Source organism: Balaenoptera physalus, assembly GCF_965194825.1.
Source record: "Balaenoptera physalus genome assembly, chromosome: 7".
Taxonomy (NCBI): domain Eukaryota; kingdom Metazoa; phylum Chordata; class Mammalia; order Artiodactyla; family Balaenopteridae; genus Balaenoptera; species Balaenoptera physalus.
The window spans coordinates 69,798,583-69,818,957 of NC_138886.1; the positions used below are offsets into that span (position 1 = coordinate 69,798,583).

The 20,375-nt window shown below is 37.5% G+C and overlaps 1 protein-coding gene across 2 annotated transcripts in view; it reads left to right on the forward strand.

Annotated features, from left to right (window-relative positions):
• The window catches only part of FOCAD (focadhesin), a 309,592-nt gene that overhangs the window by 25,160 nt on the left and 264,057 nt on the right, over positions 1–20,375 (forward strand). The window contains exons 1-4 of one of the 2 annotated variants that reach the window (XM_082470463.1): positions 724–850; positions 1,989–2,077; positions 4,767–4,841; positions 7,380–7,534. In XM_082470463.1, the coding sequence (XP_082326589.1) occupies positions 2,021–2,077; positions 4,767–4,841; positions 7,380–7,534 (287 nt within the window). In that variant the 5' untranslated portion in view covers positions 724–850; positions 1,989–2,020. Of the gene's footprint in view, positions 1–723; positions 851–1,988; positions 2,078–4,766; positions 4,842–7,379; positions 7,535–20,375 lie in introns of those variants that run through there. The other variant, XM_082470462.1, reaches the window with a different exon arrangement.

Below are 20,375 nucleotides of genomic sequence, written 5' to 3' on the forward strand. Positions count from 1 at the left end.
TTAAATAGGAAGTGTGTTCACCCCTCATTTCTCATCCTCCCCCCCTTTATTCTGTTGGCTTTACTTTTTAAAAACATTTTTTTCTTCCAGTTTTATTGAGGTACAGTTGACATTTAGCACTGTATAAGTTTAAGGCATAGTGATTTGACTTATATACATAATCAAATGATGACCACAATAAGTTTAGTGAACACCCATTGTTTCATATGGATACAAAATTAAAGAAGTGGAAGAGAAATATGTTTTCCTTGTGATGAGAAGTCTTAGGATTTACTCCCTTAACATTGATATATAGCATCCAGCAGTGTTCATTACCTTTATCATGTTGTACGCGATAACCCCAGTACTTGTTTATCTTATAACTGGAAGTTTGTACGTTTTGACTGCCTTCATCCAGAGCCCCCCACCCGCGCCTCTGGTTCCAGTTGCAAAATAAATGGGTCACAGGTATGAAATGTGTAGTGTGGGGAATATGTCAATAATTATGTAATAAATTTGTATGGTGATGGTAACTAGACTTATCGTGATCATTTTGAAATGTTTAGAAGTATCAAATCATTATGTTGTATAACAGGAACTAACATAGCGTTGTAGGTCAATTGTACTTCAAAAGCAAACTCATAGAAAAAGAGATCAGATTTATTTTTTTCTATTGTATCACCTTCTAACATATTTCATGTATTATTTGGTTTTTTATTTACTCTTTGAATCTTCAAGATGGCAATATATGTCCCTACAAAATTCTTTTTTCCTCTCGAGGAGATCTCTATCTTGGGTTTCCCAGGCACACACTTTGGGAAATCCTGTTGTGATGTCTTATGGAACAAAAGAGAAGAACATTTCAAAAAAGGTGAGATTAATACAACGGGGAAGTTGAAGAAGAAATTTTGACCTGCTTAAAAGCTAATGAGTAAATTAGGCAGGGGACATGGTTGGCAGTCTTAGAACATGTTGCTTCAATGCTATGAAATGTCCAATTCAAGGGACTTTGCCGTAGCAAAGTTCAGATGTTGAGGAAGAAAGGTAGTATAAATTATTTATTCAGGGAGTTTGGCTTTGGAAGAAAGGGAGGAGAATAGTGAGAAAGAGCTGCAGGTTCAACACAAGAAGCTTCAGGAAAGCTTGGTTTTGTTGCCTGTTATTTTTATAAGGTGACTTAGAGAACAGTACTGACATAAACTTTTTTTTTTAAGTTATACTGTAATAAATAGGTGGCCTAAAGCATCCTATTTTTTAGAGTGGTGTAATTTGCTGGGTTCAGTGCTGCATGGGAATTGGATAAATTGGGATCCTTGGGAAATCTTCTTATTAGTTCTGTGCCTCCACTTTGCCACCTGCCCTTCTCCATGATCTTGTTGTTGTTGTACTTGAGAGCCCAGTAGGAGTGAGAGGTGTGATGTAAATATTAAAAGTTGGTGCTAATTGCTTGCTTGTTCCTCTTTTAGAAGACAGGGGATCTGTTTTGATGTGTGAGTTTCTAGGTCATTTCTATACTTCCTGAAAAAGCTCACCAATGCTTCACACTTGTCACTAACAGTTGGATTCATGATTAAACGGAAGCTTGTACCAGAGTGAGGCATAATTTAAACAATTTTGTGAAAGTTTTGATTCTTTCTCCCTCAGAAGTTTTGATCCACAGAAGAATTAATTTCTATTTCAAACGTGTGGTTTAACTTTTAAAATCCTGTTATTTAGGCTTGAACTTTTGGATTTTTTTGTTTGTTTCTGTGGAGTGAATTCATCTGTTTCAGGATTTGCTCTAATGGGAAAAACTAAGAGCTGTTGGGCATTTTTAGTTTACTTATCAGTCATGGCATTTGAGGGCTGAAGTGGTTAGCAGGGAAGGGTATGCCAAGGGATTGCTCTGCAGAGCCCTGTGCTTTATGTCCATTGTTGTCTTTGGAATGAATTACTTTCATGTTATTTGACAAATAGTTGGTTTGAACTCCTTTTCCGGACTCACAAATATTCTTTTGTTTTGGTTACAGAATCTGCTTACGTACATGTGAGAGAAGTAAAAATGTCAGATGATATCAGGAAAAGGTTTGAATTTCCAAATTCTCTTATCCAATCACAGGTAATTTTATTTGTTTGTTTATGCTTCATGGTAACAAACAAACATTTTTGGTGGATTGTTAATTGAATTTTATATTTTTAACATTAAATATTTTTATTCTTCTATGTACTGAAATATATATTAATAAACAACTTTTACATCAGTTAATTTGAAAATTTATGTTTGACATAGGAAAGTAAATATTGAAATTGACCAATCTCTGCTTTCATTTATGTCATACTTTTCTTCTTAGAGATAAAAACCTTGATTAACCCTTGAATATATATTTTTTTGGTCTATAATTAATTATTGGGAACAGAATTAAATGGTTATACATCTACAGAGTATGAGAGATTAATATTGAAAAAGGTATATTCTACCGCAGTACAACATTAAGAATAAAGATTTTTATAATAATGACATTCAGTAGGTAAAATATCCTGGGTTAAAAAATTGGATCTACATGCTAACTCAGGTAGAAGATTGTGATAATTTATTTTAGAAGAGCTTTTCAGTTATTAGGGTTAAAACAGAACTGATTTTCTGGTTAGCCTTCAGCTAACTAGAAGCATCCCTATTAATCAAGGTACCATAATAGCTACCGTCTTTTCTTGTGAGAGTAAAACTAAGGGGCCAGCAGAAGCCTGCCTGAAGACTTACCAACGTACAGCGTCTTGGATACTTTCAACAGTTACCTTCGGAGATGCCTGCTGTGGGAATTGACTTAGCTGGGTAGTGGGGAACCCTTCCATGAGGAGTAGAACACTCCTTATGCAAGATTCCCTTCTACCTGACTGGGTTGGAGTCATATCCTGTGCAGCACAGGCGCTTACCATGAGGAAGAAGATGAATGCTTGGAGGATGCTGTCTGCAGTTTTTATTTTTCTGTACTTGGAGTCCCTTTATTAGCATAGATAAATCAAGAAATGCCTATTTGTGTTGCTGTTACAATTAAGTGAAAAGTGTATTGTCTAGTGTACGATATCTATTTAAACTATTCTGTTACGGAAAACTTAAGTAGCAATATAGGCTGACTTATACTTGGATTTTGTATTTTAAAATCAATTTAGGCTATATTCTCTGATTTGTTACAGAGAGAAATTGGAAGGTAAATTAGAGAAATTGAATTTGGTGGGCAGTGGGGGGATGTTTATCATTAAGCTTTTTTCTTTTAGTTCTTTTTCTAAATATGAACAGTAGCTTTTTTTTGTCCTTGTGTTTCATATTGGTTTTATTAGGTTCTTGCAATTGTGCCCTGTCCTCTGAATACTTCTTATTGTTCTTTTGTAACCACTGCTCAGTGTTAGCACCATATTTCATTGATTCACACACATTTTTTCACATTTTAACACCTGTGAAATTGGGTTGTATCTAGTAATTGATGGTAGCGGTCATTATACCGTTGGTATTGCCTGCACATTTATGAAGTTGGCCATGATTTTCTAAAAAAGTCTGAAAGAGCTCTTTCATTAATATAAAATCACAAATTTAAATTATAAGAAGCATTGTATAACACAGATTAGTTGGCAGACTTTTTTTCTTTCTCGGTGGTACATAAAATAATGGTGCGTCTTGCAGTTGATGGCCAGTTACATTCAATGAAATATGGTATATTTTGTAAACAGGAACTGAAACTATTCACTGGTCCTCAATTCTTGTTACTATCCCTTTAACAAGGAGGTAAGAGACAGTTCATTGATCTAAACTTAAAATTCATGTAAATGTGTGACTTGTATTGTAAAACTTGGACCATCAAGCATTGAGGTCTGAATTCAATTCCAATGTGTGAAATACAAAAAGAAACGAAGGAGTAGGTGCTTTGTTTTTATTTGAGCTTTTCTGGAGACTTTGCAAGACTGACAGGTATTCATAGTCTTTTCAGACATTGGTCTCAAGGACAGGCTGAACAGTTGTTGCCGAAGCAAAGTTTCTCCCAACCCATACATAGCATGGCTGTCATTGTTGCTAGCCTGTGGCTCTAAGATAGCAGTGCTGTGTGGTGCTGAAAAACTAGGAGAATGGAGTTGAGGTGATGGGAAATAATGACATTTATGTATTTATGGAATCAGCTCTCCTATGAGAATCTTAGTTTTAATTACGGGCTTTTTGACCAAAGAAGATATGAGAAAATTTTAGAGATTTATGAGGCTGAAAGCTTATTAAGGGGCTGAAACCTATGAGAAACCAACAAAAAAATTAAATCATAGAGCCTAGAGGAAGGAGAATGGTCGTGGGGAGGACCTGTTGGTTCAAATCTGTGTGGGCCATAATCATGAAGATGGGGATTATGATCTTCATCAAGGGCATGATGAAGAATGATGCGTTTCATTTAGTTGCAAAGATGATTTTAAAAACTGTGGAGTTTCTCATTTTTCTCATGGTTTAATGGATGAAGCAATCTCAAATTATCTTCTAATACTAAGTGACAGCAATTTAAACTGAAATTCCAGCAATTTTCTCAACATCTATGAACAATAGTTTGCTTATTGGGATAAAATGTAGGATAAAGTGCTTACCTTGAGGGTTGTTATGAAGATAAGAGATTATGTATGTGGAGTGCCAATACAGTGCCTTCTACAAAGCACACAATCTATGAATGGGAGTGACTGGCATACCATATCAACTAGTACTGCTATTAGTTACCTTCAAATTCACTATTGAGCGAGAACTTCCAAGGGAAAGTATTCATTAATTTTGTTTGTTTTTTTAGGCTGCAGGTCATCTTACTGCTGCAGTTCTAAAGGAAAGTGGTTTTTCAGAAAAGATCCACCAGTCCACAAACAAGGTCTGTCTTTAACTTTGTGCTTTAGTTCTATTCAGATATTGCTGCTAGCTGGACTGCATAAACACTTCTTTTGTTTTCCTCACAGTTAAGGTCACTATAGAAATGATTTTGCCTTTTTTTATTTGTTTGCCATGATTTTCTTTTAAACTTTAAAATTTGTAACAACACTGCAGGAATGAGATATGGAAGGGGTGAAGGGGAGTATTCTTAATGACTATTAATGAAAAATAACATGGGTGGAAGGAGGGTAGGCATGCTTTAGAGAAGGCTGATAGGGTTACTGCTGAGGGAATCTTTTTGTTTAATGGAGAAAGTGAACATAGTGGCTCTGTTTGGGTGTAGGAGATTTCTCATGCTTTAGGTATAGCCCCAAATATGAATTCTAAGTTGGAAAGGTCATCCCCTGACAGGAAGAGCTGGAGGAAAAATTCTGTGCCATTCATAGAGCAGTTGAATGCTAAGAGCTGAAGCAATGCCAGCTTACTGACATTGCTTTACCACTTGGGTTTTGGTTGACCAGTGTTGTGTATTTTGACATGCTGATTGGAAGCTCTGCTTAAGTAGGTCCTCTAAGGTACACTCTATGGAGAATATAGGTGATGGAAATAAGATTTTTTTTTTTCATAACAGAAATAAATTGATTTCCTTTCTCTCACATTCCTTTTTATTAGCTGCTCCAAGTTACATCTCTTTACAGCTTCTGCTGACATGTTGAAGTCAATGTAGGAGCATACTTCACTAATTGGCATTTTTCTGGTGTTTGTATGTAGTCATATAAATTAGGTTTTCTGAGAATTCTGATCTTAATCCTGCCGATAATCACATTATGTACTCTGAGAAGATCTAGTGGTTTTACTTAAACTGCCAGGATTTACTGAATGTCAAATCCCTGTAACTAAATGTTTCCTCTTCTAATAAATGAATGCTTACTTCCATGAGGGCACAGTATTACCTGAGGCAACAGTTTTTTTATTCATTTATTTTGTTATTCTGGCTTAGTAGTGGAGTGATGACATTTAGAACGCTTTGGTATTGTCCATGCAGGTGAATAAAATTTCCTTCTGAATAAAAGAAATGGAATATAAATATTTCTTCCCTTCAGTGACTGTTAATTGTATTGTTATGTTAGTGGGATTCTAAGACTGAAGAGGCTCTCGGAGCCAGCTACTGTGCGAAAGTTGGCACAATTTAATGTTGATTTTCATTCTTTTAGTTATTCTATGGGAGCTGGGGAATCTTAATTTTTTTTTTCTCCAGATTGTATGTTTCCCTAATAAATTATGTCAGGAGGAAGGAAAAATAGCTTCATTGTGTGTTCTTTAAAAAAAAAAAAAAAAAAAAGCAAAAAAAAAAATCCCCAAAACAACATGTGAAATCTAAATGGACTTAACCCACAATACATTCAAATAGAGGTTTGTCATTAGTAGTGAACCTTTTTTTTTGAGGGGAGGATCATGAGTTTCTGAGAAAGTTATGAAAGCTAGAACCTCTGTTTTTATATAATTTTTCAAAATAAAGAACTTATATTTATCTATGTGTCCTTCCGGTGCTTTCCTGTCAAAGGTGACAGGTTTACAGTGTGAGGGAGAGAAGTCACAGTCTTCCTTGGGCAAATCACTTTTTCTAGGCTTTTGTTTGTAGTCATGGAACCAGCAGCTTGCTCGTAGCCTGTCCTACTTCTGTCTCGTTCCCCTGGGTCCACATTCAGCTTCAGTCACTTGGGGCAGGGACATTGTGGGGGACAGAGGGGTGGCATGTGGGTGATAGAGGTTGGTGGGAGGAGAGCAGGAACATTTTCTGAAAATGTTACTGCCATTTAGGGCTTGAAGCATAGGTATGATTTGGAGTCCAACTTAGACTAACTGATATGCTGGTATTGTTCATGTCTGGTTAAACGGCTTAGTTAGAGCACAGTGCTGGAGCCAAGTCATAGTTTTTTTTTTGTTTTTTTTTTTTTAATTAATTAATTAATTAATTAATTTTTGGCTGTGTTGGGTCTTTGTTTCTGTGCGAGGGCTTTCTCTAGTTGCAGCAAGTGGGGGCCACTCTTCATCGCGGTGCGCTGGCCTCTCACTATCGCGGCCTCTCTTGTTGCGGAGCACAGGCTCCAGACATGCAGGCTCAGTAGTTGTGGCTCACGGGCCTAGTTGCTCCGCGACATGTGGAATCCTCCCAGACCAGGGCTCGAACCCGTGTCCCCTGCATTGGCAGGCAGATTCTCAACCACTGCGCCACCAGGGAAGCCCCAAGTCATAGTTTTGATCTCCTAGTACTTGTGTTGCTCGGACTTAGGTCATACTTCTGCAGCCAGCCTCATTTTGCAGCAAAGACACCAGATGAGAGAGAGTTGCTATATCAGAACATATCCGTTACCTCTCTTGGAAAACCGACTTTAGTGTATTCTACAAATGGTGTGACATGGTTTTTGTAGAGGACAGTCAGCCTACTGTGAACGAATTACACTTTGATGAATGGCCGGGGGTGTATATGCATTTGCTGCTCATCAGACGTGTGTTTTAATCACTGGTTTGATTTCAGACTCCTGCTTTGAACTTGCTGTGGGAGAAGTGTTGCAGTGATAATGTCGTGGTTCGAACAGCCTGCTGTGAGGGTCTGGTAGCCCTTGTCGCTCAGGATCATGCAGAGTTCAGCTATGTTCTCAATGGGATTCTCAACCTGATTCCATCGACCAGGTGCTCTTTCCTTCATGTTTGATCAGTTAATGATTTAAATTTTTAGAAAAAAATTCATTCATTTGCCATTAAGGGTCACCATTCACCCTACTTGTCAGTTGTTTTTCTTTCCCTAAAAATGTCATGCAGTTGAAATTTCATATGTGGTGAGAACATGCTAATTTAAGCTCTAAAAGTTTGGGGATTTGTGGTCATTTGCTGTACTTAAGTTTTGGGGTTCTGCTTATTTTGTCATTGCTCTTTTTAAGGAATAGCTAAGTAGTTTATAACTCACAGTTTGCAGTACAGATTCCTGACTTATTTTAAGAAAGAAGGTTGCCCATAAGCATCATTCCACAGTGGTAAAGTTTATACACTATTGGCAATACTTGGTCAGCCTTTAGCATCAGTACATGAGTTAGAAAATAACAGCACTAATTTCTTTAAAAGCATTTTGTGGTTTAGATATGTCTTCCCCTGATTATTCCAAGTAAATAATGTTCTTTGAATTTGTTTGGAATGACCATATTTATTCCATTCACAGACTGAGGTTAATGGAATCCCAGGGGATAAAATGGGCATTCTGAGGTGGTCAAACAAGACTGTATTTGAACCATCCCATGGAAATGAGCATCTCTTGTAAAATACTCCCTGAAAAGGAGGTGCCACTCTTTGCTTCAAGAAATGGTCTTGATCTATATGCCCTCAGTTTTGCCTGCTTTAAATAATTTGAGCTTCTGTCCCCTTCTCCCAACTCTTACCCAGCCCCCCCACCTCCTTCTCAATGGGGTTACTTGTTCTCCTGATGTTTTTTACTCACCTTTACTGTGGTATCATCAGAGCTGAATACTTAATCTTTTTTTCAGCCTTCTGTGGAGATGGAGTACAGCTGTAACCATCAATGTGTGGACAGTGCCTTCCTAGGCTTGAGGTCTATTAGGTTAAGTAACCTCTGGCCTTTTAACCTTTCTTCACAAATCTTATTTTGTTCCCTTACATCATCTCTTTGAATCTTTTTGGAGCCTTGATTTTTTTCTTTTTTTTTTTTTTTAATTTATTTATCATTTATTTATTATTTATTTTTGGCTGTGTTGGGTCTTCGTTTCTGTGCGAGGGCTTTCTCTAGTTGTGGCAAGCGGGGGCCACTCTTCATTGCGATGCGCAGGCCTCTCACTATCGTGGCCTCTCTTGTTGCGGAGCACAGGCTCCAGACGCACAGGCTCAGTAATTGTGGCTCACGGGCCTAGTTGCTCCGCGGCATGTGGGATCTTCCCAGACCAGGGCTCGAACCCGTGTCCCCTGCATTGGCAGGCAGATTCTCAACCACTGCGCCACCAGGGAAGCCCGATTTTTTTCTTTATATTCTGCTATCTACATTTGTAAGTCCAAGCCCTTTACGTGGTATACGTGCCCTTCCCAAACTAGTTCCCACCTTCTGTTCAACCTGCGTTTTCTGCCATGAACCCTCCTCTAAGCCATACATACCTGTTCCCTGTTCCCGAGCCTGTGCATGCTGTACCTCTGCATGGAATGTTCCTTCCTCTTCTCTTTCTGATATCATCTTCTTCATCCTTCAAGGCTCAGCTCAGATGTCACCTCTCCTGCCTAGATACTTCCCTCTTCTCAGCTGGGCTACTTGCTCTTTCACAATATATTTCTATTTTTAACCTGTATTTTTGTCTCTAGCACGCTCTTCAGCAGTTAGTAGATGACCAAATCTTTCTGAATAAGTAAGGTTCGATCATGGCTAAAAACTTAACTCATTTTCTGTCTTTTTCTTTGTGTGTATGCCCACGTGCACATGCACACACGCGCACACACTCAAACAAATGTTTTTAGAAAGATCCTATTGTATATCCATTAAAAAATTAGTTTTGAGGCAGCTTTTAAAAGGTTAAGTTTTTGTTTTTTGTTTTTTAAAAAATGTATTTATTTATTTATTTATTGGCTGCGTTGGGTCTTCGTTGCACTGCGCGGGCTTCTCATTGCACTGTGCGGGCTTCTCATTGCGGTGGCTTCTCTTGTTGCAGAGCACGGGCTCTAGGCGCATGGGCTTCAGTAGTTGTGGCACGTGGGCTTCAGTAGTTGTGGCACGTGGGCTTCAGTAGTTGTGGCACGTGGGCTCAGTAGCTGTGGCTCACAGGCTCTAGAGCTCAGGCTCAGTAGTTGTGGTGCATGGGCTTACTTGCTCCGTGGCATGTGGGATCTTCCCAGACCAGGGCTTAAACCCATGTCCCCTGCATTGGCAGGTGGATTCTTAACCACTGCACCACCAGGGAGGTCCTAAAAGGTTAGGTTTTAATGTGTCTCTCTTTTTGTAACTTATTGGTTACCCTTAAACAAGCCACCTAGATTTTGCCTCACCCTTTTTTTTGAAATGCAGGTAGTAGTATTAGTTCCTCCCTAAATATTTTCAAGTGCCTTAAAATTCACAAACAGAACCTTCTTGCAGTGTCTAGTTGTACTGTTTATATCTAAAAGTAAGAGTATCAGCAGCTAAAGGGGCCAGGGGCCAGCTAATGTCTCTGACTAAGGGATAATTAGAGCAAGTTAGGTTATACCTTTAATTCCAGAATGTCCTATTAGAAAATTATGCTGGTGTGGGATATCCTTCACACATCAGTATAAGTCCATCATCACTATTGTAAACTGAAAAGCATAAGCTTTGCTGATAGTGGATCAGCATGTCATCTGTGTATATGAAAATTTGTCAGTAATATTAGATTTTTTAAAATTAAAAAATACATTTTTTGAATTAGCAACATGTTCACGTGGTAAAAAATTCAAAAGGGCGTAGGAGGCAAATTCTCTGTCTTTCCTCTTTATCTGTTTTTCTCCTCAGGTAAAACTCTTAACAGGTCTTGTTATCCTTCTAAAGATGCTGTATGCACATGTAACTGAAAATTTATATGTACATGTTTTTTCTTAAAAAAAAATTAGTAGCCTACTATACATAGTATTCCTTATTTTGCATTTTTCAATGAAAAAAATATATCTTAGACATCATTCCTTACCATACATAAAGTGCTTTCTATTTTTTTCCGGCTGTATAATATTCCATTGTATGAATGTGCTGTAATTTACCAATTCCCTATTGTTTTCAATTATTTGCAATTATAGGCAGTGCTTCAATGAGTAATCTTACACATATAGGTTACCATTAGTTTTCAAGGGTCTTTGGAAATATGGCCAAGATATAGAAGAAAGCCTTGAATTTTATGGTAAGCAAATATAGGAATTTTAACAATTGAAGGATCCTGAAAAAACTTTTTTTAAAGTTTCTTAGAGTGTTCTTGTTGTCTAAATTGTTAGCCACAGGAGATGTAGACAGAGTAGATTCTGAAGCTAACTAATTTAACTTTTGCATCAATTTGATCGTGAAATGTGTTATATAAGTGCTAGGTTTTCTTTATTGTTGCCAGTAGAGGTAAGGATTATTTCTGAAGAATTTCCTTTGTTTTATTTCAAGTAGCAGAGCTTTGTGGTTTGTAGTGATTACAAAGACTATACTTTGCATTGTTTATGCCTTAACAAAAGCAAAATGAGAATCAACTTTAAGAAATTAAATTAAATTTAATTAAAAACAGGGACCCAAACAGCCCCTTCCTCCGAATGCTCCTCAGGGAATCTTCTGAGACAGAAAACCATCTTTATCTTTGGGATCTAAAAACAAAAATGACTTTGTCATTTCCCTGTGGTTCTTGGCTGAGACATTTTGGATCTTCAGTTTCCAGTGTTTAAATTTCTCCTTGTCTGTGGCTTTCTCTTCTTAAAATAGAGATTTATGGCAGTCTAGAGGCACCTTGGGAACAGAGCCACACAACGATTGCTCAGCTTTGATGCAGAAGAATGAGTCTAAAACTGTATTTTTTCATTTTGCCTACCTAGTATCCTAACATTCTTCAGAGGGAGAGAGAAAGAGGGAGAGGGAGAGGAAGGGAGGGAGAGAGGGAGACGGAGAGAGAGGGAGGGAGAGAGGAAGAGAGAAAGAGGGAAAGAGGAGAGAGAAGCAGCATCCTTCTGTGGAATAGATATTTAGAAGATGTAGCTTCCAGAGCTTTCTCAGCATTGCAGTAAATATTGAAAGCTACAAGGAAAGATGGAGGAAAAGTCAGTGAGGTTCTCTCTCCTAGCCTTATAACCTGCTCCTTGGCTCTTTGCAGGTCTAGTATGTAAATTCCCTTGGAACATGTATGAAAAGCTGCCTCCTCTTAACCACCCCCCCGCCCCCAAATCCAACCCACAATTTGAGAAACATTGGTCTAGAGCCTGCTACATTGTGTAGTCTAACTTTGAATAAGACTTGACATTAGTAAAGCTCTGGTTGTCTAACTTCAGGGAGTGGCTGGGAAAGTGTCTGGCTCTGTTTGAGAGACTGTTCCCTTCAAAGGAATAGTTTGATGTCCAGAGTGTTCTCGGTTCAAAGCTGAGGCAACATGAAACAATTGTAAACTAGTTTTTATAGCTTCTGTAAACAAAGAAGTGGATTTAAGAGGTTGAAAATGTTCTTTTAATCAGTAAGGAAATTTGAAAAAAAAAATTATTCCCTAGGGAGGGTGAAGGAAAGAAGGGGGCTACAGAGAAAACACAGTAAGGAAATTATTATCACCAGTTAAATGTAAATTTTGAAATTAAATAAAATTAGGGTGAATGATATACATAGTAGCATGTCCTTTTCTTATCCTTTAAGGAACTGCTTGTTTTAAGTGTAGATTGTTTTTGGTTTGGTTTTTACATTGAGTTTATCCTATGATAAAGATTCCCAAAGCAAGGAGTTTCCCCATTTTTCTTTCCTTAGATCCCCGCCCCCTCCCTTAACTGCACTAGCTTCTAGAAAGCTCATGTAGCCATTGTTATAGTTGCTTAGTAACGGGATTGTGAATAAAAACAGTACTCTCCTGTGGAACCAGGTATTTAGTTTTCGATACTGAGATGTCATGACAGCCTATAATTTCAGTTCAGCTGCTTCCCCGACCCGCCACCCCTTCTTTCAAAAAATGTGTTTGGTAGGACGGTTATGCTCTAGATAAACTAACGCTTCATTTGTGTTCCTTTTGTGCTTTCAAACAGGGAAGGGACCTGCAATTTATGTATTTGGGGGAAAAATAAAATGTATTAAGGTGTGAGAGATTAAAGTCTATTTTCTGAGATTCCTAAAGGCTACTTTTTAATAAATCTCAAATAGGATATTAATAAATGCCCATAATGGGTCCCGGCTAAAGCTGCTGGATCCAGTGAGTCTTTGATCGTGGATTGATGAGGGTCCAATTAGATTAAAAATGACTTTGAGAACTATTTGCAGTTAAGATTTAGGGTAATTTCATGAGAAAATTCTTATCTCTCAGGGTCTTTTCTTTTGTCGATGACCCTGTTCCTTGGAACACTTAATTGCTTTGTTATCATGTAGGAAACGGTTAGCAACCAAGGAGACGCTGTATTCATACCTTGTATTATTGAAGCTTTTCTGTACTATTTAGTTTCTTTCTCTTTATTTTATTTGGCAGGAGAAGAACCAAAGAAGGATGCCTTTATGAGGTTTCCCCAAGGTTTGAGGAAGACAGTCTTAGTATGCTTTCATTTGCAGCCAGGAAGTCAGAGAATTGTTCATGAATTTGAGATGGTTTCAGGGTTTATATCTACATTGGTATCATTGCTCATTTAATTTTAACTCTGATCTGACAATGACAGAATTCTTGGACCATGTCTGTTTCCTCATCTTGTCTTTTAAGTATTCTGTAAGCCTTTTAGCTTGTTTTCAGATGTTCTCTTTTCCTTTTTTCGAATCCTTTTTCTTTCTCTAAAATTACAGAATCTCTCTCAACTTGTAGCTCATAACCAGAAAAGTAATTCTAGCCACTTTTCTCATCTAGGACATTCTGCCCTATTTCTTTTTAAGTTAACTGATCTGGTTGAAGGCTTTGTTTGTCACAAAATGTTCCATTGTAAGACTCATGTATTTATGCTAAGGTGTTTTTAGGTGATTTAAGAAAAGTGACTACTGAAATACATGTTACTTTTATAATGGAAAAGTGCTTCAGAAGAAATCAGGCTGTTTTCTGGTACTTAGAACTTTCCCAAGCAAAAACTCAATAGCATTATATCTCTTAGATTTTTTTTGAAAGAAACATTATTTTTTGTCATTTATGAGTCAACCATGGGTTCCACAGAACTGTTTTTTTATTTCCTCCCTTTCTTCCCGGCTCCGTCTCTCTTTTCTCATAGAATTTTATTATAAATTTAGGAAATGACTTGATCATTAATCTAGTGTTTAACATTCTCTTATTTGCTGGTGACTTACTGTACTTAAAGCTGACCACTTACCCTTTCTAGTTAAAAAGAGACCTGGCTACATTTGTAACATTTGCTCCCATGATACTCAGAATGCCCTCTTTTGGGATGTTTGTATAATTCTCTTCAATGCAAACTTTTGTTATTCTCATCCCTGGTCAAAAAATTAGTATGGGTACTTCCTTGCATCTCATATTTAGAATATTTCAAAACTAAAGAACCAAGCATTAATTGTAGTCTTTTCAAAAGGAGACCTAGCATACATGAGCAGTATTTAATGCTGTAATCAAATACACCCCAAAGGAAACCTGAGATATGGTATTCATATGCACAGTAGTAATTGTGCTGTATTTACCTAGTGAAGAGCAATTTTTCTGGGTGGTTTTAATTAGTATAGTTTGTACAGCTTGACCAAAAATTTTTTTCTTTTCTTTTTCTCTGGAATATTCAGCATCATTATTGACCCACACTCCTTCTTATGATGAGATCTGGGTTTGGCTCTTATGCCAGTGAAAATTGAGCTTCCATTTTTTTTTTTTTAATTTTTATTGAAATACAGTTGATTTACAATGTTGTGTTAGTTTCAGGTATACAGCAAAGTGATTCAGTTATATATATATATATATATATATATATATATATATATATTCTTTTTTAATATTCTCCTCCATTATAGGTTATTACAAGATATTGAGTATAGTTGCCTGTGTTATACAGTAGGTCCTTATGGGTTAGCTGTTTTATATATAGTAGTGTGTATATGTTAATCCCAAACTCCTCTATATATGTTAATCCCAAACTCCTCTTTTATCCCTCCCCCCTCCTTTGGTAACCATAAGTGTGTTTTCTATGTCTGTGAGTCAATTTCTGTTTTGTAAATAAGTTCATTTGTATCTTTTCTTTAGATTCCACATATAAGCAATATCATATGATATTTGTCTTTCTCTGTCTGGATTACTTCACTTAGTATGATAATCTCCAGGTCCATCCATGTTGCTGCAAGTGGCATTATTTCATTCTTTTTTAATGGCTGAGTAACTTTCCATTGTATATATGTACGACATCTTCTTTATCCATTTATCTGTCGATGGACACTTAGGTTGCTTCCATGTCTTGGCTATTGTAAATAGTGCTGATATGAATGTTGGTGTGCATGTGTCTTTTCGAATTAAGTTTTTCTCCAGATAAATGCCCAGGAGCAGGGTTTCAGGATCATATGGTAGCTCTATTTTTAGTTTTTTAAGGAACCTCCATATTGTTCTCCATAGTGGCTGTATCAATTTACATTCCCACCTTTTTTTTTGCATTGTTTCTTGTCACTGCACTTGTAGCTCAGACCTGAAGTTTCCTTTGCTCCCTCTTAGAGGGTTCTTAAGTCAGTTCAGTTTGTTTTGGCAGCTACCCAAGGAAGAACTTGTTCCAGCGGATCTTTACTAAAGGACTTTTGGCAGCAGGTTCTTGAGTGTGACAGGACTCTGTGGGCTACAAGTTACAGAAACCCACTTGAACTCGTTTGAGCATTAAAGGGTGATTTTAATTTTTTTGCTAAAGGGGTGTCCCACAGGACTTAAGAACAGGGATGTACCTGAGCCTCAGAAACAAATTGGATCCAGGCTGTGTGTCTCTTCTCTCTTGCTGCAAACTGACTTCTCTGCTTCCTAGTCTACAGGGCACCACCTGCTCCTGGGTTAACATCTCTTATCCGTAAGAGATAGCCAGACTGAGGTTTGAATTTCTTGGCCACAATTACAGATTTCCAAGGACCAGCATGTGTGAGATGTTCACTCCTGGACCAGTCAGTTCTGCCAGGGGCTGTGTATTAGTTTTCTAGGGCTGCTGTAACAAATGACTACAAACTTAAAGCAACAGAAGTTTATTATTCCACAATTCTGAAGGCCAGAAGCCCAAAACCAAGGTGTCAGCAGGATTGGTTCCTTCTGGAGGCTGGGAGAGTCAGTTCCATGCCTCTTTCCTAGCTTCTGGTGGCTGCTGGCAACCCTTGACGTTCTTTGGCTTGTGTCTGCGTAATTGCAGTCTCCGCCTCTGTCTTTTCATGACCTTCTTCTCTGTTTCAAATCTCTTCTCTCCTTTCTCTGATAAGGATACCAGTCATTGGATTGAAGGCCCACCCAGGATGATCTCATCTTAAGAGCCTTAGTTACATCTGTAAAGACCTTATTTCCAAATAAAGTCACATGCACAGGAACCAGGGATTAGGACTTAGATGTACTTTTTTTTGTGGGGGGGGGGGGCAGACAATTTAACCCTCTACAGGCTGTGTCTTCATTGTGTGAATATTGAAGTGGGATCCCATTGTGTGGGATCCTTTCTATAGTAACCATTGTGTGGGATCCTTTCTATAGTAACCATATGAATGGACAAGGAGTGGTAATTCTCAAAACAGAGAGGAGACTGGGACATTATTACTGAAGATTGAAATTGGGGTAAAGCCATGACTCTGGAAATAGGTATCTCTCAGCCTCTCAGCTCAGCTCTAGCTTTGAAACATAATTGTACTTAAGTACAGGTGATGGTATTCACTCTGTGTTACTCTGACTGGGATCGAGGGAGGAGTGGGCACTTCCCTAGAGGTCCAGTGGTTAAGGTCTGCGCTTCCACTGCGGGGGCACAGGTTTGATCCCTGGTAGGGGAACTAAGATCCCGAATGTCATGCCGCACAGCCAAAAAAAAAAAAAAGATTAAAATGGGGTAGAGGGAGGAGAGATTGAGTGGATGGAGAGTCATTGTCAAAGATAACATGATTGTTTTATTGTGACGGCAAGATGCCACCATGTTTTCCATCATCATCATCATCATTATCATCACCATCCTCTGGAATATTTTTTTGAAAGTATATGTTATCTCTCCAAACAGAAATAATGATAACAGCAACCACTGCCTTGGTTGCCAAGGGAAGGGAGGTAAAGGAAGGAAACTAGCTTGGAGTGTGATACCAAAAAAATAGCCAAGAAAATTTTGGAAAAAAATAGGTGTTACAAAGAGGAACTCTTTGATTTTTAAAAATTTAAAAGACAATTTCAGAAGTAAGTAGAATAGTGTTATGAGCCCTCATGTTCCTATCACTCAGCCTGACAACCTTTAGCTCATGGCCAGTCCTGCTCCTCCATAATCTCATCCACTTCCATTCTACCATATTCTTTTGGAGCAAATCCCGGACATTGTATAATTTCTTCTGTAGATATTAAGTATATATCTCTTTTTAAAAAACATAACAGTAATATGATTATTACACCTGGATATATGTGTGCGCGTTTGTGTGTTTGTGTAGTTTTTAAATGTCCAGTCAGTATTTAGATTTCTAATTGCTAATAATATTTTTTAAACAATTTGTTTGAATAACCATCCAAATAAGAATTAGTTGTTAATTCTTTAACATCTCTTTTAGCCTATAGGATCTCCACTTCACATATATCCATATTTCTCTGTCTGCCTCTCTCTTTCTTACAATTTATTGGAGAAACTTGGTTGTTTGCAGTGATTCCCACAGTGTGGATTTTGCTGGCTGCTTCTCCATGGTGTGCTTTAACTTATTTCTCTGCATTTTCTGTAAATTTTGCTCCAGAAATTTGATGAGATTTAAGTTCAGTTTTTGTCGTTGTTGCGGGGGAGTGTCAGGGAGGGAAGACTTCTTCATAGGGGGCAATGTGTTCTTCCATGGGGAGGGACATAATGATGTTAGTGGTTTATGCTTAATGGCTAGATCCATTAATTCATTGGGAGATTCAAAATAGTGACATTTTAATTCTACAATTTTTTTCTTCACTTATTACTTGAAATATTGCTATAAAGAGAACCATCCTCATATCTACTGTTTGGTTACCCAGTAGTACAGTTTGTATAGGAAGGGCAGGATATATACTTGATTTCTTTCTTTATTTACTAAACTTCAAAACAATCAGTTTTTTTTTTTAACGCGTTCTTCAGTATTGAACAATTAGATTTTATTTTATAAAGAATTATAATGAGCTCATGGATTAAACAATTGATGTATTTCCATCCTCTTCCTTCTTTTTAAAAAATCATATTTTGAGACTTTATTATCTTTTCACTATTTTGAGTTTATTTTAGACCCACTCTTTTAGAAGCAGCTTGATAGAGAGAGAGAGAGAGAGAGAAGGAGAGAGAGAGAGAGAGAGGGGAAGAAATTTTAGTAGCTTCAAAAGTCCTATTGCTATTTAGTGATGTTCATATATAATAAATGAATTAAGAGGGAAGAAAGTGAAAAAAAAATAGCATCTTCCAAAGGGGTCTTCTCACAGCTGCTCTGATCTTAAGTCACAGGAACCATCTAATATTCATAAGATTCTCTTAGGTGTTAATTGGTAGTGTGGTGAACTTAGCTGCATGGTGGGCAATCTTCAACATAGTAGTTAAATCTCTTTTTACCATACTGAATATTTCTTTTATTTTACTTATTCTGTAAGGAGTCTTAAGTTGGTTTTAATGTTGTTACTACATGGCTTAAGATGTATTAAAAAAAAAAACACCCAACAGAAAACACCTGCCTCCCTTCCCCCAGCAGGATTATTTCATTGCTTGATAATGTAAAGGGTATTATGTTAACTTTATCTTCCCAGTATTTACAATTCCCTCATTTGCTAAATGTACAATCTCAGAGAGGACTATAAACACAACTAGTAATATCATTCATATTAGCTTATTTAGTAATAAACTAAATAACAAACTTTATAATAATACATATATGATACTGTAATTTCAGTGTGCATATGTAAAATCACATAATGATAGAACTAGAAATTACCTTCAAAGGTCACCTCTGTATCTAAGCAAGACTATACCTTAGCTGTCTTCCATCCATCTACTAATTAAACACTTATTGAATATCTCCTGTATACCTCTACTAGGTGCTGTGAGATCATGGTGAGGAAAGCAGACATAGTCATTGCACTCATGATGCTTTTCGTTTAAAGAGAGAGATTGCCATAATCACATAGTCACACAATTATATATTAAACTACATTCAAACAAGAACACTGTGCTGAGAGTGACTTTAATGTGGGAGTTTGACCTTGTCATGGAGGTCAGGGAAGGCTTCGCTGATGTAGTGACACTTGACATGAGACTGAGGAATGAATAAAACTTTTCTAGGCAAATAGAAGAGGGTAGAATTTTCCAGTCACAGGAAGTAGCATGTTCCAGGTCCCTGTGGTGGGAGAGAAGATGATTAGTTAGGAAGGCCTGAAAAATTTCAAGAGCAAGAGGAGAGTGGTTTGAGATGAAGCTGGGAAGAGAAGCAGGGGCCAGACAATTCAGCCATCAGACATTCATGATGGCTAATGTACAGGATTTGGGTCTTTATCCTGAGTGCAGAGGGAATCTACTGAAGTGTTTTTATATGATGAGTATCAGTGGTTTCAAAAAGACCACTCTGGCTGCAGTGTGAACATAACATTAAAAGTGCTGGGTTTTGGATAGGCAAATAGAGTGGTACAGGGAGATGAGTTTAGGTGACTGTTACTGTAGTTCAGGTCAGGGATGATAGTTGCTTCCTAGAGATGAAGGGAAATAGATGGATTTGTGAGATATTTAGGGAGTGAAGCATTTGAGGTGGATTGAATATGAGAATCACTGAAAGGGATATATCAAAGGTGACTCCTTGATTTCTGGCTTCTCTACCAGGTAGATAGGAAGCATTAGAAGACCAGGTATGTGGGAAGAACATGAGTTTGGTTTTGGACATGTTGAATTTGAGGCACAATTGAGACACTGAAGAGGGACTATCCAGTAGACAGTTGGATATGCCTTTTTTTGGTAATGACATCCCTCGAACATATTATACTATGAACAAGTTAGTCATAATATCTAATCAGAGCTCCTCTGCCTTGATTAAAAGTCTTCACTTTGATTTGTTAAATAACTTTCTGGGTACCTGTGTACCTCAAACACAGCCGGCCTGCTTGTCTAAGGGCTAATTCCAGATCCTGAAAATGTTCTCAGAAGTCTACTTCCTCGAGTTAACATGTTTTTGTGTCTGTGCCAAACTGTGACTGAAGGCAGGTTCTAAATAAAAGACACGGTGGTTATTTCATTATTTACTTAAATTTCTGCTCATACTGTATATCTAGGAGATCAGGTTTAATCTTCTTTTTGTGTTCAGTGGTCCTTCCTCACCTTGAGATTATAAATCTTTTTTCCTCCTTTTTTTCACTAATAAAAAAATAAAAGTAGTGCATACATTTTTGAAAACTCAAACAATGGCACTTGCAGGTAGTGAAAGTAGTAAGTGGTAAAATTTCTCCTTTTTACCATTTTCTCTTTCTTTTCTTCTTTTTAAAAAATTCACTTTCCTGTTGGGCCCTGGTGGAAACTAGGAAGTGACAGGCTGGAAAGGCTCAGGGAGAGTAGAGTGGCTCAGAGATTTCTCCAAATATTGGCCTTGGTTCCCTCTGGAGTATAGGGAAAGCTAGGGTGATCTGAAATCAGATCCAGGCACGTGGAATCAGGGACCAGCTAATTCCAGTGAAATTGGAGCCCCATATCTAGATGTATAAAAAAGTATTTATAAGCCTATACATTCCATGTGTTTTAAAAT